The sequence below is a fragment of the Apaloderma vittatum genome, unplaced genomic scaffold (assembly GCF_000703405.1).
Source record: "Apaloderma vittatum isolate BGI_N311 unplaced genomic scaffold, ASM70340v1 scaffold2567, whole genome shotgun sequence".
Lineage (NCBI taxonomy): Eukaryota > Metazoa > Chordata > Aves > Trogoniformes > Trogonidae > Apaloderma > Apaloderma vittatum.
In genome coordinates this window covers 90,577-117,924 of record NW_009724385.1, presented here as the reverse complement: position 1 = coordinate 117,924, position 27,348 = coordinate 90,577, and the positions used below count along the sequence as shown (strand labels likewise).

Here is a 27,348-nt window from a genome sequence, read left to right as displayed (position 1 = left end):
TAGTAAGCCCTTTGTATCTGTTGACTGTGAAAAATTTGGAGAGTAGCAATTTATAGAACCTTAAAAAATATATTGTAATATCAAAACACAAATTGTTGTGAAAACACATATTTGCCTACAATTCAAAATACTAAGAAATAAACGTAAGCAGATTTTTGTATTTAGCTTTTTTCTTTTATAAAAAGAAAGAAAATAAAGTCCGAGTTCAAGCTTTATAAATCTATGAAAAGAAACAGAAATCTATTTCACAATGAAAGTTATCTTCACAGTGCTTACAATTGCTTTCTGCCTCTGTCTCTCCCTTTGTTTGGCCCTTTCAGATTCCCGTTTTTCATACTCTTTGCGGTATTCTTCCCTCTTCAGCCTTTCATGCTGATATTCCTCATAGCTGTCATATCTAGGAAACATAACTTAGTTATTAAATCAAGCACCTGCATTTGTGAATGTAAAATTAATAATACAATTTCTGGAATGCTTCATTATCTCTTGAGAACCAGCTGCAAAGCAAACCAAACGCCAGCAAAATGCCCTACCTGGGTCTGCGACTGTACGGTGATCTGGATCGCGATCTTGCACGTGAGGGAGAACTTCTGTGTGTTCGGTGTCTACAGTGACTGGACTCATAATAGCAACAAGATCTGCAGGAAGAAACACATTCACCTCTGTCATTCAGTTTGACTCGATTGACACTGTTTTCCACCTCTTCCCCGAACTTAAAATTTCTTCTACGCTAGCAGCGAGATTTTCCAGTGACAGTTTGTGATCTCCTAGTCAACCAAGGGGCCTCAAGTGCTTTCCCCCCGCACCCTTCTGTAACGTTCCTTATTGAGTCTAAAACAGAGCAGAAAGTCAGCCACTGTCAACTTCATCTGATAGGGACTGCAGCTAGATTGGCAACGGGCAGCTCGCAGATAATGGGAAAGGTTAGCTGTGCACATCTCTCACCAATTGCTCTGCTGCTGACCTGACTGGCTCCACTCAGAAAGTGTAAACTTGGCAAATTTAAAGGATAATGGCAGCAAGTGTTTCTGTAGCAACCCTGTAACCTTCAGAGTTAATCAGCTCAGGAGCTACAGTACAAGTTGCACTAGATTAAGTTATTTCTTGGGTTTTTTCTTTCTTTCCTTTAAGTTGCTTTATGTTTTTGCTATTTTCTTTCTTATGAACTATGATGATGATACATGAATTCACTGTACCATACCTTGAAGAGGATCTACTACAGGGCGACCTTGATCTCGATCGGGAATATGGAGCACGGGAACAAGACCTGCATTGAGGAAAGGACCTTGATCTAGAGCGTGTCCTTTGGGATCTTTGAGAAAATAAGGATTTGGGTGGAGACACTGAATCTCTGCATGGAGAGTTAAAAGAAGAGCAAGAAGGCGATACATCAAATAATGAATAGGCTTGTGTCCCATCCCAAGGGTAGCATAGTTTATCACTTTCATCTTCACTGTCATCAAAGAGACCATCCATTGCTAGTCCTGAATTTATAAACATAGGTAGTTTGGAGAATTGTTCATTACTGTATTCACTGTCCCTTAGTTCTCTGGTCTTATCTGCTTCTTCGTCAAAAACAGCTTGGCTGGGGTGACCAAAATGCTTATTCAGTTCAGCCCGAATTTCCTGGTCTTGGAGCTGTTTTCTGTTATTACCGTGGGATCCCTCCTTACTTGTCTGTAAAGTCTCTTTCTTGAAATACTGGTCTTGTTCTAAAGAAGAACAAATCTGACACTGCCACCCAGGTGAAGAATCCTTAAATTCTAGTTGTCTGGAGTCCTGAAGTTCCTGGGATATTTTAATGTGTATTTCTGATTTAGAATTCACAGATTGACAGTAGTCATGGTCACCAAACAGCCGCAAACTGGGCCGTTTTGTCTTTCTCTCCTCATGTCCACTGGACAGTACTGTAGTCTTGCTAAGCTGTGCGTACAGCTCAGACTGTTCTGCACCCTTCTTGATCGGGTTATTTCCTTGAGAACCGGAAGACTCACTATAGCGGGGCTTTTTTGAAGGTGGTACAACAGTCTTGCATGATGACTTCGGCTTAGGTGAAGTCCTAAAAGGATTATCCTGGTTGGCTTTATGAGGAGGGGTCGTAGGTGGAGTTAGGCCTAAGGGAGAAAAAAGCAGGAACAGAGTATTTTTAAGTACACACTGCACATTTACAAAGGCGGCTCATGTGCTTCTTTAAAACAGATACGAAGTAAGACCCATTCTATGTCACTTTAATACTACTAATACTGGGAATAAGATTATCTAGGGTGCGTGATGCCAAAGGTCTGGTAACAACAACAGCAACAGTACTAACGCATCACCAATAATCTTTAGCATCATTTCTGCCCCTTCCTCCACGACGTCTACCTCTCTCTCTGTAGATTTTGACAGAAAAGATCAAGAGAGAAAATCCAAAAGATTTTTTCATTCAAAATCAAAAAGATTTTTATATAAAAATCCAAAGTCAAAAGAATGGCATTGTCAAAAACCTAACAAAATCAGCAGACAAAAACCCGAATAAAAGCAATTCTGAAAAAAAATAGATGAGTGCTACCAAAAAAACCTTGATGGGACACAGAACCTGAATGCAAGGAAGCACAGCAACTTTACAACGTGACTGCAAATGACTCTTTGTCTCCGTAGTTCATTAACCTAGTAAACCATCACTAATGTAGGTATAATACACGCTTGTAAGCATAACTAATACATTTTGCCTGAAATGTTGTTCTGCAACTGAAACCGAAGTGAACAACTACAACTGTAATAAACTATTGCATTTAGAACTAGATGTTAGTGAGAATCATGAAGTAGGGAGTCGAAAGGAAACAGAGAAGTATTTGAAGACTAAACATACCACTAATCACCAGGACTGTTCACCTAACTGTAATAGATTATATCACTATGGTGAGGCAGGAAGGGCTACAGCCCATTCCAGTAAAGCCTGGCAACTTAAGAAGCATCTTCCAATTATTTTTATATATGCAGAATATAACTGTCAATATTTTCTGTAGAAATCATGGAATTTGTTCAGACTTTACAAAAGGATAACCCAGGACACCAGGGCAGAGCAATAGCAAACTGCAGCCACTGTGCAGGAAATAATTACTCTTCAGGAAGGTACTTAATATGTCATGTTTGAAAAATTTGCTTCTGTCAAATTGATGTTATTTAGAAGCAAATATGTTTATAATTAAACAAATTAGACCAAGATTAGGGAGTTCTCCTAGATAATCCAGACCATCCTTAAGTGCCCCAGAGGCTGATGCTGCCCAGAATTTCTTCTTCAAGCCCAATCGATGAGCTTTCCATTACTTCCTTAACAAGAACGAAAAAAGGGGGCAGACACACTTACAGGAAATGTGTATTTCAAACATGGCTATAGAGTTTTGTTTTGTATTTTTAACCATGCAACAGAGCTCAACAGATCAATGCAAATGGAACATGTTTTATAGTGTTTTGCTGTAAAGAAGGAAAAGTGTCCATCAATGCATAGTGCTCCCTAAGGAGCACAAATGGAGAATGGGAGTCCCATTGCATTAGCTGCAATGAATTTGTTCAAGAAAAAAAGAAGGCATGAATACTTGATGTGAGAGAGAAGCTTGATTTTGTCTGAGCGTTTGGGAAAAACGGTTACGAGATAGCCGCGTCTATGTGAAGACTTTGCCTAATGCCACAAAATCAGGGAATTGTGGCAATGATAATGACACTCGTGAATCTGGTTACCCCAAATTTGGATTTAGTAGTGAAAAAAAATTGTGCAAAGTCAGCACTGATAAACTATTTCCTTTGTGCCCTCAATGTTTTCTTCCTTCTCAAAAAATTCACTTGAGTCAGCAGCATGTATTTCACACCTCATCCACCTTCTTACTAACATGTATTTTTAACCAAGTGAACTTGGCTAACCAAGTGAACTCTTCAAAATTCTGCAGTAATAATTTCCGGGTTAAGACTTCAGCCTTGGATTCAACAAAGACTTGAGTAAGCAAAGACTGCTTTGTAAATAAAAAATTTAAAAATGTGACTTTTACTCATGAAATTATACAGCCCATGAGAAGTTCTGGGCTTAGTTACTGATTTTTTGCATGTAGTTTTAAAGAAATAATGAAGCAGAAATACAACCACTCTAAAATGAACATGCATATTTAAGAATTTCAGGCAAAGAAACCCCAGAGATAATCCAATATTCAAAATAAAATATTGTTTCCATTTTCACTTCTTTAAAGCTAGCCCCAGCAGGAAGCAAGCTAAACAGAGCACGATTTCCAGAAGCCTGACAAGCAGTCCAACAATCTTTAGAGAAAGGGAAAAAAAAAAACCCTACCAAAAAAACTCTTGCAAAAGTACAGACTGAGCTAATTTAGAATTCTATGATTCTAAATTTACTGGCACTTCTCTTGCTGGCAGAACTGTGCTGGGGACAGCCTAAGAAAGGGCTTCCTCGTGGCATTTTGGCTTTTTTCCTGGTTTTCAGGAGAAGCAGGAAGTGCACAGGCAAGTAGCAACAGATAAAAGCTGTTTTGACCGAATCTCCACTGGGGGATGGAGGAAGGTGTGAAGTTTTGAATTCATGTCACCACTACAGAGTCCACCTTCAGCGTGTCCCGTGACCAATTTCCAAACCATGAACTTTGAGAAAACCAGTTGGCTGCACACTTGCTCATCTTCACACTAATCCCTGGTCTTCTTCATCGAGGGCCTTGATCCCACATCAACGGCGTCACAATATTCTATAACCATTGGATTATTTCACACGTGCCGATTTCTCTGCCAATGTGTACATTTTAGCATTGACAGTACAAGGTATATTCTGTGCTCTCTCTTGAACTTAGCAGGTTTTGACAGATTTATGGAAGGACAGATGGCCATTACGGGCTGAAGGCTGACAAGAGGCAGTTCAGAGCATTGTTAACACACTTGCACAAACTCTCAGCAGTGCAGCGCTGTGCAGAATGTAATTCAGACTATAGCTTTTTTATTGCTGCCTATTTTCTTTTGTCAAAAGAGCCTGCTGTGCACAGCAACAAATGGCTGCCATTACCCAGAATGTAATGGGTGTCAGACAAATCACGTAACACAAACAATCAAGAGTATGTAGGTCATATTTCAACAGAGCACAACCTTAGCAATATTTATGATTACTGCATTGAAATGTGCTCTATAATAAACAAGTACCTCTACATCACTCACACTTATGTACTTCTGCACAGCAAATCTGTTAGAAGTGGTACATACTCCACAATCATCCTCCTTAAACAGTCTTTTTTCTTTTTAAAGTAAAAGGCAAGTATTTTTTCATGACATGCTATAAACCCATTTTCTTTGTAGGGACTTTTCTTTAATTGAATAGCTTCGGTAAATGGTACGTTTGCACTTTGCCTTGCTCTGTCTATGTACTATGAACTCACTTGGTGATCTTGTGCTTGAAAGTAAGTGTATAGCAAGCTGCCAGCACTGCTGCCAAAGTAGCATCGTTCTTTTCGTGTCTGTGCAATACGAGGTGTTCGCATGTGTGCCAACTCTGCCACTTCTGCCGAGAAACTTCTTTCAAGTAAGTCTCTGGGAGACTGAAGCTACTTTTGATACGTTCCAAAATGCCACTAAAAAAACCACCCTTAGTAACTCCCAGAGTTCAGATAAGTTGACAAGCAGAAATCAGAGGAGCAACTTTGCATGAAACGTGACATCTTAACTTTTTAGGACTGATTTGCAACGCTGTTTTACGTAGTAAGTGATCTTTCTAAAATGCTACTGCAACTGTTGGCATTGAAATGCTTCATGACATTTCTTGGGCTTTGAGGGGGCTGAGAATTAGTGTCTTTTGGGGAGTGCAGCCCTGGAACCTTTCTACATGTGCACTGGGCTTTTGAGAGGAACTGAAAAGAAATTCTTTTACACCTTTTAAGTTTGAAAATGGATCATCAAGGAAAACTATTTAAGGCCATTTAAATAACTGAACACAAGGTAACAGCTCAATTCAGTAGAAGAATTAGAAGATCTTTTGTGTGACAGGAGATTGCAGAAGCCCGTAAAATACAATAAAATTAAATACCCATCATATAATAAAAACCTACATGTTTGCTGTGTATTCAGTTTAATCTTGTTGCCAGTGCTGCAGAGAATAAACAGACGCCTGAAAATATAAAATAATTTACTAGATTTCATTCCCTCTGGACAACTCTCTGCACTCACATCTCATTTTATCAGAAATCATTCTGAGGTCAAACAAGTTCTTATACAATAGATTTTAAGTATTTGTTCTGACAACTAAGAGGTAACGCAGATCTAGGGGTGGGCAAACAGCAGGGTCTAAGTATCCTCAAGGATGCTCATGAATTCCAAAGCACTGTTCAATCTGCTTCTGTTCATAGAGCTTTTTCTGTCATTAGAGAAACCAAATTTTGCAGCAAGAAAGCCCAGCGAGGAGCGCTACGCTCAGGTAAATTACAGGGATCTGTGTGCAAGTGAGAGACTTTTCACCAAGTCTGTTGTAGACAAGAGGGTAAAAATAGCCTTCTAGTTACTGATTGAGCCTTAAATTATAAATTCACTTCATGCACTTACATGACAGCTTTGAGTATTTAGGAGTGAAAGTTTTAAAAGACACTGAGAGAACAGAGAGCTGAATTTCAAAAATTTAGGAGCCACGCCATCTAACTTCTGGCATCTAGAAGTTCCGCAAAAAGTCTAAGACAATCATTGAGGAGCCCTTGATCACCAAGAGAAACACAGCCACTGTGCCTGCAGGTGCCCCCTCAACCTGACTGGTAACAGAGGAAAGAGGTCTTCCAGTGACACAGAAATGTCCCACAGTCCTGGAAGACACTACAGAAGCCTCTTAGCAAGGCATTGGCAATGCAGCTAGCTGTGAAAGCAAAAGGAGAAGGACCTCTTGGGAGTTTCACTCACAATGAGATTTGCCTTACTCAGACATTTGATCCACAACATTATCATCACCTATGACTTCCTCCATATCATGATATTCTGGTCTATTTTCCTTAGAATAGCACTAGAAATCAGGTGCAGGAGCTGGGACCTTAGACAGCAGTGATGTCCTCTCTCTACGACAGGCCACTTATTTAAAGTAAATTCAAAGAATTCTTATGCACGGCTTGAAAACACTTTAACAAAATATTTCTTCCTTGCAATTTGGCAAATCAATATTTTGACAGTTTTAGGGAGGACAAAGTTACATTCACTACTACTAACAAATCCATTGTAAAGCAAGATATAGCACCAGCAAGAGAACTGTTTCAGTTTGACTTTGGAGACGTGAATCCAAAACACGCACGTGACGAAGATTGATGGCTCATGCGGGAAATGCTTTTATTTATTTTTCTACTCTAGTTAATTCATCAGTGAGGGAACCAATGTTGTTTTCAGCAGAGAGATCAAGGGAACTGCTATTTATATTGAAATACTTTGTGCTTCGGTAGTGCGAGCAGCACTGCTAATGGTCTTTTCAATTCGGCAGTGAGATCAAGGCAACTCCTCTTTAAATTATAATAAATAGTGCTTGTACAGTGCACACTGCCCTATATAAGGACAATGAGCAATGCGGTTATTGGGATATAATTTGGAGTTGCCAGGGTCTCACTACAGAACTCCAAGGTATTATCAATTACTAGTGCTATTATTTTTCCTTTTTTTTGGTTGAGGTTTTTTTTCACCTAAGTGGATCCCAATTCTTTCATGATTTACTCACATAAGCTGTAAGTTCTTTCAGTACTTGAGGTTATTTCTGTTATGTACTTGTCTGCTTCCAGCACAAGCAGACTTTTAACACAAGACACTACTGCAATACAAATGAGTTAAAAAATAAGATGTGCACCACCACTCATCTTTTTATAGATTTATATACATAAATGAATATAGAAATAAAATCTTTGTGTATGTGAAGGCAGAGAATAATTCAGCTACCTAGCGATGAAACACAGTCTCCTGAAACCTCCTCACCAGGCACTGCGGAGACTAGAGCAACTGCAACATGAAGTCCAAGAGCCACCATCACGTACACTGCCTGGGAACATTGTCACAACTCCCTTGGCCACACATGCTCCACTAACTCTTATTCTTCCTTACTATTATCAGTTTATTTTCTAGATGGAATCTATTCACTTCCAGAGGGGAAAAAAAAAAATCATGTTTTCATAGTACAACACTCCTGTTCACATATTCATCCAGTTGTGCTGTTTCACAGCTTCCAGTTTATTTTGTTTTAATGCACTAATTCTCCTGGTTATCTCATCTAAGAGAACGACAGGGCTGTTTTGTTTCCTCCTCTGTGCACAGCTGACGGAGCGGAATGAATTTGGTAATACCAAGACCACTCTTGTTACCATTATGGAGGCAATACTAGAGGACTATCCAGGGGTCAGACTGATTCCCAATTTGTGTCTAGTCAGCTGATGGGAAGAGCAGGCTGCTGACTTTCTGGCTGGGAGAAAACACTGCTCCCTTCAGCGATTTCAACGGCTGCTTGTACCACTCTGCTGTAGTCACCTCATCTGCCCCTTTCGGTTGGCAGCACTAAGCACTGGCTTACCAGCGTGCTTACAAATGGGCAACCTCGTGCCGATTTGCTCTCCAGTAACGATAAAAGAGTCTTCTCCATGCTTCAGGCCTACTGGCACTGAACAGGGCTACCCTGCTGCAGAGTGAATTTTGCCACAATTGCGTGGGTTTCGCAAAAAGAAGGTGCACTGGAAGGCTGCTTCCTTTTGTCGTGAGAGGAATGATTAAGACTGCAGGTTTTCAGGACGTGGTAGAGCAGAGCATGAATGTTTTAATGCTGAACTAATGCAGAAGTTTCTGAAAAAGTGAAACGATGGCTGTAGAGAGGTGAAAGCCCAAAGTACACATAGTGCTTGGGCCTGCTCGTGTGTAAAGCTGCGACTGAATTCAGGGGCACCAGGGTGATTTACAGTACTTGAAGACTTATTTCGCCATGTCCCCCAAAATGCTAGAGATCACTCAACTTACAATCCACTGTTATCCTGAAACATATGCCAAATTACATTTCTTATTTTTCAATATAACACAACTGAGAAAGAAAACAGGTTTGGCAATGGCTCAGGTGAAGCTCAACATGTGCTTCAGGAAAACAGAGGCAAAACAAAGTTCAGGGGAAAGCAATACAATAGAACTGAGCCTGAAGAAGTTGACTTTAGCAGAATGAAGAGCAGATGAGCTAAACGAGTGCAATGGGCGATGCATGAACTAGGCCAGCACATGGTAAAAAAAAATAATCTACAAATCTTCAAAAGGAACAAATGGCAGGAATCTGGAAGGAGGACGAAGATAAAGGGAGGTTGTGTGAAGCGTGCTAAGAGAAGAAATAAAGAGAAAGCAAGAATACAAAATGAATACCAATTTAAAAAATTACCTCTAAGCTATGGAACAGTTTTTCAGTGGTAGAGGAGAAAGCTGTTATTGGTGACATATTAATCTAAAATTGACAAAGCACTGAAACATGCAGTCACGTACAGCCCCTCGACCGGCCTGGAGACAGACTGGATGGCATAACTTTTCCATCTGTAACATCTATTACACTATGCTGTGGGGTTTGTTTTTGAAAGATGGTGCTCAGCAGTACACAAATCTATGGGGAAATAGGCAAGTATAACAGATAAATGGTTTCATTCATATCTTCCCAGAAATTATGCTCTCTTGTGCAGGGTTGGAGCCATATTTACACACGCATTCCTTCTCAGGTAAGTTGAAAAAAAGTCAATGCTAAACTGCACTGAAGTTAATCTACTGGAGACCTTTGTGAGATCTCGCTGTACACGTGATACATTAAAATGAACACACACGCACACAAACCATGCTTAAAGGAAGAGCCAGCACTCCCCATTTCTCACCTGCAGTTCCAGAGAGTTCCACACTTAAGCTTTGTTCAATAGTCTTGTTCTCAAATGGGGAACCCTTGGGATCACTGGAAGACAGGGCACATTTATAAAAACAAGCTGAAATGGAGTTGCTGTAGCCAAAATCTATTGAATCCCCCTCCCTTTTATAAATGTTTGCACTTTTTAGTACTTACTTTGGTGACTCGGGCGTCAATGGAAGTGATAAACTTGTTGGTTTGGCTAAAGAGAAAAAGAAAACGATTATGGAATATTTAAACACTCTATAATGTATTCTAAAAATATTTCTTTTTATTTTGGTGCTGGAATCTCATGTTAGCTAGTTAGGGCTGAGCTCTGATAGTTCAACAGACATATGAGTGTATTTTAGATAGATAAATAAGGAGACTCATCCTGATTCCTCACAATTGGGACCAAAACATCACCTAAATTTCAACAATTATTTACACCAAATACTGTACCTCTGAAATACAGTACATAATCTAAATGCCAAGAACCATTCAGAGGAAGAGTGGTATGTGTTAAAAATCAATAAAGAACTGTACAGGATACACTGTGAAAATGTTATTTCTCATAAGAGTCAATTTAGACTACAGTTCACATTTTATATGGAAACAGGAGCAGCAGAATAACTACAAAGTAACAGAACGTTATGAATATTCAGTTAATTTTACTTTTACAATATACAATTATATATATAGCACTGAGAATAGGTTCTTTCTGTGAGGCCAGAGTCCAACCAGTTATAGCCCAAATTTCTGCAAATTATCTGCAAACTATGACAAGCTACAGACATAGTCACAGATGGTTAAAAATGAGGTTGAAGCTCTCAGCACTACGATCCCAACATACACAGAAAACAAAGCTTTAGCTATGAAAATACAAGTCTTTGCAGCTTTTATTCATGCAAACTTGTATTTTCCCAAAGCAAGCCAAGAACTAGGAGCTTGTATGACAACTAAGGTTCCTTTATTTGCCAGCAAAATGTTTAAAAATTAAAAATAATATGACTTGCAAATTTTACTTTTCAGAAGTTAGATTGATGTTTAAACGCAGAGAGCATTGTACCAAGAACAACAGCAGGGGATCTCTTCTGCAGATTAATTACTTAAGACAAAATGTTCCCCTTGAACACTCCTGCACTGCAGATCTTTTGTCCAGAGTGTCACTACTGCATATTTCGTATTCATTCCAGGCTTGGAGCTCCCATCAACATTAAAAGGTTTTATATGCAAATTGATTACTTTTATAAGCTCTAGAGCATCCCTGAAGTAATATAATTTTTTTTTTTCCTTAAAATTAACTCAATTCTCAAGAGCTGCATATTGTTTCTCCTCCTCCCCATATGAAAGTTAGAAACGGAAGCTCAGGTGTTCACCTCGGGTTCACCTTCCTCAGAAGTCATTGCCAGAGTGAGGAGATGCACCTCAACGAGTTATTTGTCTGATCCAACTCCGCCAATGATTTGTGTATAAAACCAGGTGCAGTAAAACTGAATGCAAACTGACATCTTTTAGTATGTATTTTATACACATCTGGGGATACTAATGTTTGCCAATGGCTAGCTAGAGGTAAAATTGCCTTTAAAAAATCCAAGCCTGACAGTAAGGCTCTGGAACAAAGTTTCATAAAAAGGCTTACACTTCTTTTTTTTTTAAGAGGATAAAAATCTACATACTCTTACACAATTTAGGCTTTCTAAGGAAGTTGAATGTGTAAGAGCTATTTAAGCCTCTAAAAAGTATCATTATAGCTCTCATTAGTCCCACAGAATAGTCCCACATCAGAAAATATATATATAAAATTCTGAAGCACTGAGGCACAGTGCAAATCTGCCAGAGATGGGCACAGAACCAAGCTGTTATCTCACACTCTTATGTATTCATTTTAGGCAGATATCACTGAGCCTTCCCACTGAGAAATTCGCATACCAAAACACCCATCCGTTTTCTTATTGCTAGGCAAGGGCTTGACCAAACAGTATTCCTGCAAAGGATTCATCCTCACATACAGCTATTGATAGTGTAAATATTTATCCAAGACACTATCATTTTCCATGGTGCCTGTTTATTAGAGTTTGAAGGTCTACTGTGGTTTGTGTTTTTTTCTTATTAAAAAGGGTTCACACGAAGTTGCTTGTCCCTGTAAATTGAAAACATTCAGGTTCAAAAGAACTAAGTTTCCTCATGGGCAAATTTCAATGCAAAACCACAGATGATCTTTGGCATGAATGGATCTGTGGACATTCCTGTGGGTTTGCAATATGTTTGCAACAGTAACCCTAAAGGAAAATACCATTTGACTTATCCTTTGTGAGTGCTCCCTAACTTTGAAAGAAAATATCAGACCCTCTTTATTTTTTAAAACAGAAGGAGACAATTTCATGTACATCTGATTAAATATATGAACAAATGACTACAGGTCTGCAAATATCAGTTAAATTTGCAAGGTTGATTCTGCAAAAAATTGACTGTCCAAGCTGAAAGCATGATATTGTTGTATTATATGCAAATTCATTGATATTAAAGTCATATATTGGTGTATGAGGCAAATTTGATGAAAAAACAACATTTCAGAAGCCGGTAAATTGAACTGCAGGAATTAAAAAGAGAGTAATTTCTCTCTGCCTGCAATATCACCACAGTCACAGTCATCTATTAAACACTGGTGAGTTAGCTATATGTCCCTTTGGACTCTCCTAACCTCTCCTTCCGCGCTGTTTCCATAACCCAATGTGCTCTGCTTCTTCGCACTGAATCTACCCCGTGGCCTCAGCTGGGGAAAAAACACAGCTCTGATCTGAAGAGGAAGATTTTATAGTCCGCATTTATGCGTGTGTGCACATGCATCTATGCATGTGTACAACATACATGTGCATACAGCGTATCATACACAATATACCTTACCGTTTATCACCTTAACAGACAAAACAGTGTTAATAAAGCCCCCTGTAACTTCTGGCCAGGCCTATGTTTCTACACATGCAGTTCAGTCTAGTTTCTGCTGTGAAGCAGACTGCTGAAGCCATCCAGAAGGAGTAGCAGTTGGCATCCAAGAAGCTCTAGGGGCAGTCGGATTTCTTTCTTACAAGAAGCATTGTTCAAAGAATTTGAGATGATAATGGAGAAAACTATACTTATGGTGTCAGAACGTACAGCTGCAAGAAGGGTATTTAGTGGTGGGAAGATTATTTTTATTACTGCTTATACTTTCTAGTGAAGAGTGAAAAATTAGATTTGATGGAGGCTAAAGATGCAGGGAGTCGCGGAGGGAAAAAGAAGAAAAACATACACAGTTCACCACTGTTGCTTTAAAAATACTGGAACAACACATTTAAGGTCATAACCTGATCTCAGTTGCAGCCATATAACATCCACTGACTTAAGAGGAGTCATCCAGGCTTTGCATTGATGTGAAGTAGACAGGCACCTGGCTTCCTAGATGCTAGCCCAATATATATATATATATGAATGTATTTTAAATTAACAGTAACTTCTAAAAAATCTTCCTTTGGGCTTGTAAACTTTCATAGTTTTCTTTCATCTTGGGAGAAAAGGCAGGGAAAGTGGAGGAGAGGAAAGAAAGAGGGAGCTTAAGTTCTTGCATCTCTGTCACAGAAGCTACTAGTAATACAGACCAGTTCTTTAGGCATCAGGGGATACTAAAAGTCAATATAAGTGTTTAGTTTTGGCCATGAAGAATCTAAAAAGAGAGAGAAAGATCAGGATGGCAGCTATACTTTCAACTATTTACAAACTAAAATTACAAACTGGCATTCCAGCTTTAACAGGAATGACACATTTATTGCTTTCTCTGGAGCAGCAAGAGCACTATTTATTGTCTCTTAAGGACTATGTGGCAGGTTAACAATGCCTTCAGTTTAACACTAGCGAAAAATAAAGAAGCTCACTAATGAACTGGCCTGCCCAGCTGGTTTAGGGGTATAACAATTTCTTAGTGAATAAGTATTTCTTAGTGTGAATAAGTGTCTCCAGCTAGCTTGGTATATTAACATGTGGTATTTGCTAAACTTCTTTTCCTGAGATTCTTTCTCTGAGTCTGGGGGCAATAGAGACAAGATTAAAATTGTTTAAAAGCTAAATCTAGCTAACGAATTCTAACTTCATTATACTGTTTTAAAATTCTCCCTATGCAGAAGAGAGGCTGGATTTACTATACTAATCCAAAGAACAGAAGAGGTATCGAGGGTATTCGCAACCGCAGTAGTTCAGCTTCCCTGTGCTACAGCTGCTACCAAAGCTGTGTTCCGCGCTCCCACACCTACCTTGCAGATGATTTGTCTGAGACTGCAGATGGGGCTTCCTTTTGGAGGTGCATTTCTCTTTGCTGCTGTTCCTGTTCTCTGCTGGTTTGGTCTGAGGAGGGTCATCATTCGTAGTCAGATATTTGAGAAGTTCAGAGCAGGGACGTCTTTGAGGCTTTTGCTGTTGACAAATGCTCTTTGCTTTATTGCTCCATGAATTCTCAGTCTTAAAAACAGTGCATAATAAAATAAAACAAAATAAAAAAAAGCTAAAATTAGTGAGCTGAACCTTATCAGAATGGATATAGGTTTTCTGAAGAGATGAGATTTTCAATGAAGTGTTCAGTCTAAGTGTACTAGATCTATGAGCTGTGAATAATTGTTTGCAGAACAAGGAAAGAAAATTACATTTAAAATTCCTAAATGACATTTATGCAGCTTTTTATTTCATTTCTCCTACATTTCAATGTTCCTACTCAGCAACATGTAACTAACAAGACCCTACAGCGCCTTTACTGTGAACAAAAAATAAGCTGGTTTAAACCTTAATTTGTTGCTGATTGCTTGAGCCCAGTATTCACAACTCTCTTAAGTATCCCTAAATGCTCCATTTTCAGTTACAGTGAACGGGAAGACAAACATTGTTTAATACTGCCTGCTAACAGAATTATGTCAGAGCCCCCATTCTATCCAATTAATGGTCAACACACATCTTTTGCCAAGAATCCAGTGTCATTTTTCTCAGCTCAGACAGCTGGTAAAATGGCAGTCCCACATCCTAGAAACAACATCAGCCCATCAGCAGATTTTATCATACCCCCTACTACTCTGTGTATCAATAAAGTAGGAAAGAGTAACAGACGGTGGGACTACAACTGAACTCTGCCAAGAGAAAAATCGTAAATGAAATATTCAGTGCATAAAGGAGCTCAGGTGATTTTCTGGAACCCAGTCTATAATCTGTTCAATTTTTTTTTTTTTAAAAAAGCAGTTGCAAGATCGTAGGAAGATTAATACAATATATGTAGATCTACTGCTTGCTTGGTTGCTGAAAGCATAAAAGACCTTATTATGCTTTTTCTTTCTTTTATTACAAAGATTAAGTTTGTACCTTAACAACCACAGGGCTTGTTCTGATCCTGTGATTAGTGTTTGCATGGTTTTGTGTGCTGAGACCACTGCATTCATTGTAATTTAGCTGAGTGTTGGCTGGAGCCAGCAAGAGCTTCTTAAGCTACAAACACAACAGGGAAAGGGAGGTGGAAAGAAAAGAGTAAAGTTACACATCTTTATGGATTAAAATGACTTATCTACATTTTTGCATAGTTACTTAAAATTAGCTACATTGATTTCAGCAAGCAAAATAAAATAAAACAGAAAGAAGGGTTCGATATTCCCCAGAGAAAACAGATTTAATTTTCTTCTGGGTTGGCAGTGAATTTCTGCAGTATACTGCAGGGCAAGCAGAAATGACAAGGGTCTTGGATTTCTGAATCCACAGCAAAATGAAATTCTCGGCGATCTGTCTGACAGAAGAGGCCTCTGATCTAAACAGAGACGTCAACTTTAGCAGACTAATGGATACAGCATCAAGATGCAGGTATCCGGCTTTGCTTCCGTAGAAGCCAGTGATAAGGGGCTTTCAGCAGAAACAGAATCACTTCTCAGACTGGTTTTACTGAGCAAAATGCATATAAGGTTTCACCCACATCCTCACCCAAGGTTCAGTTTTGCCCTGATTAGCACTAAGCTGGTGCTTACTGCTCAAATCAATGTTAAAGGAACAAAATTAGCCCCGCATCCCGCAAGACTCAATGAGTCTTTCTTTACAGATCACCAAAAGTGATGTCCAAACATACAAGCAGAAGAGCCCTGAGAAATGAAATATGAATTAAAAACCATTAACCTGACTTATTTGAACAGAATGATAAGCAAAAGCATGAGCCATTAGCACAAGAACCTCAAAACACTCTCTTCAGCACACTTTCTAATAGATTGCCTAATTATTCCTCCTATTTGGTGTTTTTTTTTTCCCTGCTTAATTTTCAGTTCTTTACTTGATTTTCCTTTCTAGCCTAAATGAAAAGTCCAGACCTTACTGTGACTACATCATACCCATGCAGTGGGTAGCCAGAGGCACATCCAATTCCTGTTAAACAGTAGGAAGGGTTCTTACTAGAGACGGCTCTTCTGCCTCCTGAGTTGGAGGGGTGCCGTCGGGCATTGGGGAAGGGGTAGCAGCATTTTCGTTGGTCACATCTCCATCTGTCAGTGCATCAAACGAAGGCAATCCATCCTCATCCACAGGGATGCTGTCCAGTGTTTCAGTGAGAACGGCTAGCAAGTTTGCCTCGCTCTCTTCATCTATCTTCTGTGAGAGGGAGCAAAACAAAAAGCAGAACCAGGTGAGAAGCGAAAAGGAGAAATACTATGTCTCTCTATGTGAAAAAAACCCAGTCAAAACAGTTAAATCAGCCCTTGAAACAGTAATCTGCAATAGTATCTCTGAAGATGTAACTAAGTGCAATAAAATGGTCTATCTTTGCATTCACAAGAAATCTCTTTGCACTTGCACTGTGTTGCTCTAGTTTGCTTTTCTTCCGCAATTCTTTTTTTTTTTTTTTTTTTAAACTGGTGTTAACAACGAGAAGTAATCACCCAGGGATTGTATTACAGGATGTGCCTGAGCTGCTGACACCTAATGACGGTGTCAGCCCAGGCTGTTTCTTTCTCTTTTCAACACTGAACACCAGCTAATTGACCTGACAAAATTACAAGAATCAGAGAATAAGACAGCTAATCAGAAGACCAAAATGAATCACCAGTGAAATCTGGAAAACCTTGTTCACACACATGGCCTGGTATAAGAGAGAAAAGGTTTCCCTTCCATACTTCTGGAAATCATTGCTCCAAAACCAAGCAAAAACCTTTTCATTCCTGAGCATTTTGGCATAAGACTAGCCATCAGGACTCATATTGTACGTGGCAGGTTCTTTGTGTTTCTTTTAAAGAAATGTGCTAGGCAGGTTGCCTTTGAAGTTGTCCTTTCGAGTTATGTCGTTTGAGTGCTCAATGTGCCTATTGTGTGCATTTATCTAATTCAGACTGCAATTATAAAAGTAGATTAATTCCTAATCAGATGTGGCTCCAATGTTAATTTATACTAGATATCTTATTTCAGCAACAAGACTTCTTTTTGTCAAATGGAGAAAATTTAAATGCCTTCCAATTTTTTAATGAAATATAGTCCCTACTGTATATTAAGGTACAGATTTTTTGAGTACTGAGAGTTCTGAGGAATAGAATTGTGTAAAAATCACTGTATTTATTTTTCAGAAAGATTGGAAATTGATCTTGACAGATCAATTATCTAGGATTCCTAGGCTGATCCTAGTACTATTAAAGAAATGAAAAGCTTTTCACTGATTTTAGGGATATCAAATTGGGAGTTTTCCAACAGCTTCAGAGTGGCTGATCACGCTCCAGGTTCACACTGTGAAGAGATTTCAGCTAAGCTCAGATCTCACAGTTTAAAAGGGAACCAGCAAGGAATATACCAGTCAGACAAACAAACAAACAAAAAAAGAAGTTAGAAAAGTTACCAAACATTGCCAGTCACACCTCAGAAAAAAAAAAAATTAAGTGAATCTGGGAATCCCCTTAGCATAACCTTTTTCAGTAATACTTTTATCTACCAGACTGAACAGAGATGCTTATAAACCACACAGATAATTACTCCTCCCAGGCTTCTCTCCCAAATCACACCTCACCGCTTACAGAAAAACTGTCTTCAAGCTAGAAAGCTATGGCAGCGCACAGACTGTGCTGGTGCTTACAGCACATTCCCAAAAAATAAATAAACACTCAGGCAAAGCTAATGCTAAGGAGAGGCATTTACTTAAAAGGCCAAAAGGGTCTTGGACATTGAGAAGAGTTGCCTTAAGTTCTGGCATCTCATGATTTCCACCCTACCAAGCAGGCACGTTCACAGTGCCGTGATAACTCAGTGTGCAGAGGATAGAAGTAAGCAGAGGGGAGTCACCTTCCAAATAAAATTATATTCCAAATCCATCTTTTCCAGACCCTTTTTGACAGGAAAAGAGGAAAATTACAGTGTCCCATCTAGAAAAGTATGAAAAGCATTACTGGGCAAAAAAGCACTTTGCAATGTAAAAAAGCGATGACCTTTTTTTTTTTTTCCCCCCAATGGCATTTCAAGCCTCTTGTACCCATGAATGGTGGCAAGAGTCAACCCTCAGCCCTGGGGTGTCATGTGGAGGTTTGGCTGCCCCACACCAGGAACTTCTCCAGCAAGGCACACTGTCGAGCCTTGCAGCTCATAAAGCTGACAACAAGCTGAAAGTGTTACTATTTCTAACAGGGAATGCCTTCTTTAATAATAGCATGCCAGAAGAAACCTTGATATTTGCTGTTAGCTGCTCAGCTCTCATGCTTTAAACAGACATTCAAGTGCACTGACATTCAAGAACAGAAAGTTGAGTGGACACTGGTCCTCATCACAGCAATTTCAATTAGTTTTGTACAAGTTTCAACATTCAAACACCCCAGAGAAAGCAGAGGATGTGACAAAGAGGACTCTGTTAAACAATTAATGTCACTTTCCATTATTGCTTCAGTCCCAATTTACAGAGCAAATAAATCAAAGTCACCACAGATGAAGCACACGAGCTGGCTAACACATGTCTATTCACAAACGACATGGCAGCAGGAACACATTAGTCAAGAAAATGACATTGCTAGATAACCTTTTAAAGGTTTAACTATGCTACTGCTCCTAATTGTCCTAAATTACTGTTTATAAAGAAATACAATTACTAGATACAGCAGAAATGGTGCTGAGGGGAGAGGTGGTCGGGTACATCAACGTCTGAGCAATAATCACTGAAGCAGCAGCTTTCTGCTTTGCTATCACAGCCTGAGTCTTGGTGTTGACAGCACTGAGGAGAAGAAGCACCACGGCCAAATGCAGGCTCTTTCACAGCTTCAGCACTGGCACTGCAGAAGCTCGCATTTCAGACTGGCATCAACCTGCGCATCACACAGGCTCGGTGGTTCAGGAGGAGCTGAGGACTCCCCACCTCCACCGAGGTCAGAGGATGCGCTGTGTGCTCTCAGGAATTCGCTCCACCTTGTCTCTAACTGCCACGCAGGGTCACACTGAAAGGGTTTGCTTCTGTCTAAAAGAGGAGATTGTAAGTATTTAGGCCACATAAACGAACAACAATGTGTAAGAAAAAGGGATGTAGGATAATCTCAAATGTAAAGCTGCATGGCAAATACATGCAATTACTAAGCACTTACAAAAACAATTCCTAACAACTGTGCCTTGCTCACTAATGGGTCTTTTTAATGCAGAAGCAGTTATACATCACTTCCCAGCCGCACCGCATGAACTTCTTAACATCCTTGATTGTTAGTTTAACATAAACACACTGGGGACAGAAGTTTTTTGATCCCTGTAAATTTTCACCCAGCTGAAGGAGGCAGGGAAATGGAGTACGTCACTGAACACATGCACTTCCACGTTTCTGACAGTAAAAGTTTCTAGCATATCCAGAATGGCATTAGCTCTGAAAAGAAGTAAGATTTGGCATTGGTGTCACTGTGCACAGGTGACTGCAGCAGGGAAGACTGGCTGGTGCTGTAAGCTGCCAGAATACCAACCAAGCCTCAGAAGTGAGAGATCTAGGAGCCTAAAGACCATGAAAAGTTTTTTAACTGTGCTCGTCCCTGCTTTTACATGTTTTATTCTAATGCTTTAATATTTCTACAGCACTTAAAATAACTCTCTGTCTGAAAACACTTTATTAGTTGTGTAACAATCTTATTCTAATTGAGTTTCTGCATTCAGTAAAATGTCTCCAGAGATATTCTCTCTTTGGCCAGTGAAAAGCTATAAGAAATGAGTTGATAATTTACCCACACAAAGGTATTTAAATCCTCTACCCCTGATAATTCTTTCTCCTTTGCTTATTCTAGCTATTGATGGAGCCAGGTTCACTTCGTGGTTAGCATTTTCTGACTATAATACATGTTACTTGTTGGCAATCCCATGACAGATGCCTAAGACTGAGCTATAATGGAGACTCAGTCACCTTGTTTTTCCCATGCACCAATCCCTTCTTGAAAATTTTGAAGCCGGTATGCAGAGGTCCAGACACAAGACTCTGCTGTAGCTCTCTTACAGTCAGCTTGGGTATGCTGATTCACTCCAGGAAAGGGTCAAATCTACCATTCAGACAATCTTTTCCAAATGTTAGTAGTATCTTCCAACATTTCCCCTCTGGTTGATTCCCTGTGCCTTTCATTTGTGATTGTAACATGTGCCGCTTTTGCTTACTGTATCACAATGAGCAAAATCAGCTCATGAATGATGATGATGCTCTGAAGTTTCTTTACTGATAATCTGAACAGTGCAGGGGCCCATCTTGTCTCATACTGAACGATCAGGGTCTAAACTGTGGCATTAATCCACAGTCCCAAGGAACTGCGAGCAGTGGCAGCTTGCCAAGTCTTTGTAAAAAGCCCAAGCAACTTTGGGACAGATCCACAGCTGGTAGAAGCTGTCACCGCTCCAGCAGCCCAGCTTGGTAAGCAATTCAGAGCAGCCAGGTGTACACCTGAACTCACGAGGGATCACCATTTCAACATATCGACTCATTTCTCCTCAGTAGCCTAGGATCTATTCATAGCACAATTAACAAAGAAAATAAAAGATTTTCCTCCAGCTGAAAATATCCAAGTGATCTAAAAATACTAATACAGTATGGCACTACTTTCAAAAGCACAAAAATGACTTGTGAGCGCATCTGGGACTTCCAATAGGATTTAATTCCTTAATGACACATTTTGGAATAAGAATATCCTTAAGAATGACAACACTAGGAGAAATGAGGGATACAAATTCCCCTCTTTTTGCACATAGGGATGCAGAGGCACCAAAAAGCTCACCACCACCCCAACGCTGAGCATCTCCTGTCAGCACATGTGCAGGAGTAGGAGCAGATGGTATCTCAGTCCTGCCCAAAAATCCAGACTTTGCCACCCCAAGAAGAAGGAGTTGCAGTCTGGACAGAAGTGCAGGGAAAGCAGGAGGAGGGAAGGGATTAGGATGCAGGCTGGTTTTCCTGCTTCTATCAGGAAAAAATGAGAACTGAAGTCTGGGACGGTGAAAGGGAAGAATTACAGCCCAAGTTTTCCCTCTTCTGGAGCAGAAGAAGCCAACCTGCCAAGGCACCAGCACAGGAGGTGCTGTCATGGTGATTTTGCTGCTCAGTGTGCTGTTCAAGGCAGGTGCCTCTTTCTCCTAGACTTAGAACTGACCGTACCTGGCAGTATTTTCTCCTAGATCCAAAGAGGAATCAGTGGTCCAAGTGGAGAACCACTTATTTCACCCTACCTGCTCACAACCAGTCCCATGCCATTATATATTTTGAGAAGTATTTCAGCTTTTATTTTACTGTTCAACTGTTCTGCAAATCCTTAGGCATCCTGTGCTGCCTTACCGTAAAAATCCATATGATGCATTTGCATGAGAACGTTTTTCCAAGGTCTGTTAGTCTGGTCCCCATGAGACACTTCCATAATTGAAATGCTTAAGTCCAGAGCTATCAATTATCTTTAAAAACAAAATGGAGTCCCACTAGGAGAAAATTACAGCCAGGTTTCTTTATACGTAGTAGAAATGCGGGGATTAATTATCACCACCTCTGTGCAAATGCCTTTAGGGTATGGGAAGGAAACAAGAGCTCTTCTCTTCTTGAAGGAGACAGCTATACTCATACTTGTCTTATGCACCTGTAGGCAAAGACCACCCTGAATTCAGAGCTTGCCTTCTGATTTCGGTAGCCTCATTGCCCAACACGTGGACCGCGTATAGGTCTCATCTGTAGGACCAATCACATCCCCATATTTATATAAAGGCTTGACTCAAGCTCGATTTCTAGAGATACTGTACGGACCTGAAGCAATATGCTCTGCCATCCCACTCTCTCCCCAAACAATGTTAAATAAATAGTATAATTACACACAATGCAGGTACTGCAACGCTTAACTTTCAGAGCTTGGTCCCTGGAGTGGAACAAACTACCAGCATTGCTCCCAGGGACATTATGGCACCACAAGAAGGACTTGCATAAGGTCGACAGGCTGAAGGAGATGGAAGCACCTGCAACATTCATTTCGTCCTCCATTCTCCAGGGTACAAGAAACAGAAAAGTAGTAATATTTATTATTATTCATATAGTCAACATGGTGCATACTTACAGTCTCAGAAAGTCTCATGTTTAATCTGCCTAACTGAACTCAGGTTACTTTCTCTCTGAAAGAGAGACATGCTCACCCGACATCGTAAAACTTCTGTCAAGTACCTGTGTTGAAGTATCACAATGGAAAACCACAGTACATTTGCAAATAGAGCTTTTTTCAAGATTGTGCCCTTGATCATCCAAAGTAATGCTGCCACAGTTCATGTGAAATGGACTATCTTTTCATGTGAAAAATCTAACCTTTCTGCTCTAAGCCAAACATGTCAGTTTAAAAGAGCCTGCTAAATATTCTTCTACCACAAAGTCACTTTTTTATTGCTTCTAACGAGTTGTTGCAGTTCAGAAATTTCCATTACAGCCTGGCAATTAAGTTTCTAATAAACTGAAGAGCTACTAATTGACTTATTCATCTCACAAACTGAGGATCCAGCTAGCAACCTGTAACCCGTTCTACATCTTCTGACCAAAATTCATTCATGTTTTCCAAGCCATTCCAATTTAACTTCTGTAAACTGTATCTTTCCCCTCTATGATAGTAATCTTTGATTCTGGAGAAAAGGCAAAACAAAAAACCATCTGAGAACAAGCTATCGTATCGTTGACTGTGTTGAGGTGGCCAACAATAAGATACTGCTCTGCTGGAATCAATGCACCAGTGGTAGACCCAATATCAAAAATTTATGCTAATTGAAACCACAGAATCTTTGGAAATGCAGTCAATTTGATTCAGTATCAAAAGGTCACTCTATTCAATTTATACTTGATGTTGAGCACAATATTGAGAAAACACCTGAAAGAAAATCATCTTATCAGCAGTTTGGGCCACAACATTTACTGACTACATGGGCTAATTTGCTGATTATTAAATGAACGCATTACCTGTGTTTTAGCCCGGGTTAGCTCACCAGAGGGGCTTTTTAACTTGTACATGACTTGACACTGTAAAAGCATTATCCAACCTCTCTCTGGGAACTGTATGTCCGTAACGCTGAATTATGCCAGGGACATGCTATTGAGCTGTCTTGCTCAGTGTCAGGGAAGACCAGTTGGTCTTCACGGGTGGGGAATTGCAGCAGGAGAAGACCTGGCATGTCTTGTAGAGCCCATGGTGGGCTACGTTTGGGCAGGACTCCACACTGAAGCCGAAAACTCCACCTACATCTCCAGTCAGGAAGAACAAGAGCAGGGAGAGTGCAGAAATGAAAATGAGGGAAGAGCCTGACGAAGAGCCACAGAAAAATAGAAGGCTGGGAGCTTTCCTTTGCTCTGCAAGATGGCCAAAGAAGCAAAGGGAGAGGTGAAGTTTGCTTGCTGTCTGCTGTCTGCTGGGGAAGCAGAGGCAAGCAGAGGAGCAGGTGAGCTGCCCCTGGCAGGGAGGGGGCACACAGGACGGGCAGCCAGACCTGCAGGCTGCCCTCTGACCCCGCTGCCCAGCACCTTCCCCACTGTGGCAGTGCCTCATACCCGTCCTCCTTTTTCCTTTTTACAGGCAATCGTTTATGCACATGGTAGGGTCTTGAGCAACAATAGAGATTTTTAATTATTATTAAGCACCTAAAATATACAGGAGGGTGGAGAGTCACAGTTTCTGACCAAGGGCCCCAATCCAGACAAGCTGTAATGGGGAACGAGTGCTGCAAAAAGAGGGAGGCAGGGGGAGGAAAGCTACAGGCTACAGCACCAGGTAAGAAAGGCTGTTTGGTACTCTCCCTGTTGCAAAGCAGTATTTGAGTCCAAATATTCAAACACTGCTTGCTCAGATTTATTTATTTACTTGATTTATAGTATGTACTGACACTAATCTCTCTATGCATCAACATAAAATTTTTCAACATTCATATACCTTTGTTAGGCAGCATGGCATGTTCTGGGAAAAAAGGAACTACGTATATTTTGCAGTGATTATTTCACATGTAATTGATGTAAAAAACTTCTTTCTCCTCTCAGTAACGACAGACATCTCTAAAAAATGCACTTGAGCAGCAGTGTAGACTCCTCCTTTGATACCATGAAGCATAATCTTGTTGCTTTGTCTATTTCAGTGTCGCACTTTAGTTTTAATTACATTGGGTGTGTTAGGATGTCTACCATAATCCCTATTTCTTTCTAGAGATTTATGACGATACACACAACAAAATTTCAGGGTAAAATTTTATAAAATATAGCAGAGAAGAGCTTACATCTATTTTAAAATTTTGTTCAATTATGTGGAGACTGGTTTTTGTGCAAACACAACACACACTCAAAAACTCCTACTTAAACAAGAAGATAAGACACTTCTATCTGGTGTGTTTACTGTTAGATAACTGGAATTTAATTTGACCAAGAAATTAGCATCTTTAAAGTATTGACTTCATTAAACGCTTTTTATGATGTTCTAATTTTTCAGCATGTTCAGCTTCATCAAATCTACCATCATGCCTGTTGAACTGGTACGACAAACACAAGTCATGTCTCCCAGGAAGAAAACCACTGGTTTTCCTTAGTCTTGCAGCACGAATGGATCAGTAGATCATTAATACATCGGGGCTTCCCATCAGTTTTTCTTGTGATCTAACCGGAAGGCTTCCATTTGGTCTGAGCTAGCTAGAAGAGTTTATTCAGAGAGAAGACAAAAATTTGTTTACAAGGCTAAGAACACATTTACTCTATGTGTTTTACCTATGTAACTATACTCCTGTCTTTAGCTATCACAGCAATGGCTCCAACATCCTCCTAGTATGTACCACCAGATGTGCTGAGTGACACACATAGCATTCAGAGAGGTGGTTTAGCCAGATAAAACAAAGATAGTAGACAAAAAAACCCCTAAAAAACACGAGGAGATCACGACGGAGAGGGTGAAAAGAATGTATCTATCTTAAGATGTGTGCTCTACCCTTACCAGACTAAAAAAAGTTTAAAAAAACCCTCAGTGGCATTCCCACATCTGAGGAGATGCTCAGCTGAGAGAACACCACAGACACCCGTACTGTGAGCGTCCTAGGCTGAAAGCAGCAAAAGGCCCATTTATAATGAAGCACTAAGTGAGAATGAGGAGATGCCACAGTAAGGAAGGCGCTAACACTTACAGGGTTTAACACAGCGCAGATCACAGGTGCACTTTGCCAGGCTTTTCAGTTCACTTTTACAGTCCCATGAAAACAAAATGTAAGCTTGCCCCAGCAGGCAAACAAACCCTCATCTCAAAAAGCAGCAACTCAACAGTGCATTCTGGTACAACTGTCTAGGACACTCCAGGATGAGGAAACATGTCCGAATTTTCCACTGGTTAAGCATATGGATTTGTTTAGGTGTCTCATAATATCCTTAACTATGTATTCCCTTGATTTGTCACTAGATCCTAAGACTTTAATGTTCTTTCAATGCAATTTTGTTTATGCAGATAGAATCGTAAACTAGAGATGATGACTTTAAAATAGAGAACATTAAAAAAATAAAGATCATAGAAGAGTTAACTGTTGCAAAGCCTCTTCTAGATCATGCCAACTACTGGTATGTTTCTAAGTTTCCTGAAACTCTTCACAGATAAAATGGGGTTAACACTAAAATGTAAAACTGATTTGCTAGTTTACACTAAGGCTACCTTGCTCGTTTACCCTCAGCCAACCCAGCAGAGTTAAGTAGCACATGAATACTATGGTGCATGCTACAGTTCCCACTGCAGTTGCCTCTCTTTATTTATTTCCTAGTCAAAACTTAATATATTGCTGATTCTCTGCTAGTCTTTTAAAAGCATTGTTCCTGATGACCAGTCCTCCACCTGTACATTGTAAAAGATTGTATTTTTCTTTGACAGGCACTGATGTTAACTTGCTCCTTTTTCATCAGAAATGGTGAAAAACAACATGGGCACTTTTTTTTCCCCTTTTGACTCGTAACAGGCAGTCAAGTCCAGATGGACTTATCAATGCACTAAATGTCATTAATAATTAGGCCATAAGTTTCTTCAGGCAGGGATTGTCTTTTTGTTATGTGTTCACACAACCCTTTTCACAACAGTGTCCTGATACACAACTGGGATCCAAGACGCTGTCACAGCACCTCTAATAAATAATTTGGGGTACTTCTATTTAATCCTGGTAGTAACCAGAAGAAAAAGAACTTGGGCCAGATGTTCAGCTGCTGTAAATTAAGGTTTCTCCACAGGTTTTAATGGAGCTATGCAGATTTACACTAGATGGGGACCTGGTCCTCTGCTCTGTGGGCATGTTGATGCTGAAGCTGAGAGCAGCAACTCCTGGATATCGTATTTGTACCAGCCTGTCCCGGGACTAACAGAAGTGCAGCCAGAGGCAAGTAATGACTCATTCTTCCTCCTTATCAAGTGAGTTTTGCCACTGAGCAGTATATTGCTATGACTAAGAAGATAAATTTAAAAGTAGCTTGGGTTCATCTTGCCTACAATGTGGTAGATGCTGTGCTCACATTCCCTACTGGAAATGCACTGATGTATTTGTTCATGTCAAGTGCATCTTCAATTTAAAAGTTATCCCCACTGAAGTTAACACATGTTATAATTCGAGCCTATGTAGATGCTAGATGCGCAGCTGAAACCCCATGGGATGTGCATAACCCCAGGAATAATAAGTAAATTGCAGTCGTTTGAATACTAAACCAGAGGTGGGACCCTGTAGATCACCCGCTTCCATACAGCCTGGCACAGATGGCCTCCCTTTGTATTGAGATATTTTGCCCTGCTTTATCAGCACCCAAAAGGAGGGGGAAGAAAGAGAATGGAGATGCAGACTGGCAACAGCCCAAGATGAAAGAACTGCAGCCCTGACTCCAGTGTCCTGGGAAGGGAAAACCTGTGACACTTCTGGTGGCGGAAGGCCAGAGCTACCACCATTAACCCAGGCAGCACAACCTCTGTTTCTACCAATTTCAGACAGATGACAGGACAGCGTGCCCAAGCCTTGCTCAGCTGGCT

General features: G+C 40.1%; 1 protein-coding gene across 1 annotated transcript in view; it reads right to left on the bottom strand.

The window, feature by feature from the left end:
• Positions 1 to 240: 240 nt before the first annotated feature.
• PPARGC1A (peroxisome proliferator-activated receptor gamma, coactivator 1 alpha) overlaps positions 241 to 27,348 on the bottom strand; it is a 50,784-nt gene continuing 23,676 nt past the window's right edge. Inside the window, exons 3-10 of the mRNA XM_009872457.1 lie at positions 16,304 to 16,498; positions 15,239 to 15,361; positions 14,149 to 14,353; positions 10,040 to 10,085; positions 9,858 to 9,931; positions 1,202 to 2,114; positions 534 to 638; positions 241 to 397 (exon numbers count right to left, since the gene is read on the bottom strand). Coding sequence (XP_009870759.1) covers positions 241 to 397; positions 534 to 638; positions 1,202 to 2,114; positions 9,858 to 9,931; positions 10,040 to 10,085; positions 14,149 to 14,353; positions 15,239 to 15,361; positions 16,304 to 16,498 — 1,818 coding nt within the window. The remainder of the gene's footprint in view (positions 398 to 533; positions 639 to 1,201; positions 2,115 to 9,857; positions 9,932 to 10,039; positions 10,086 to 14,148; positions 14,354 to 15,238; positions 15,362 to 16,303; positions 16,499 to 27,348) is intronic.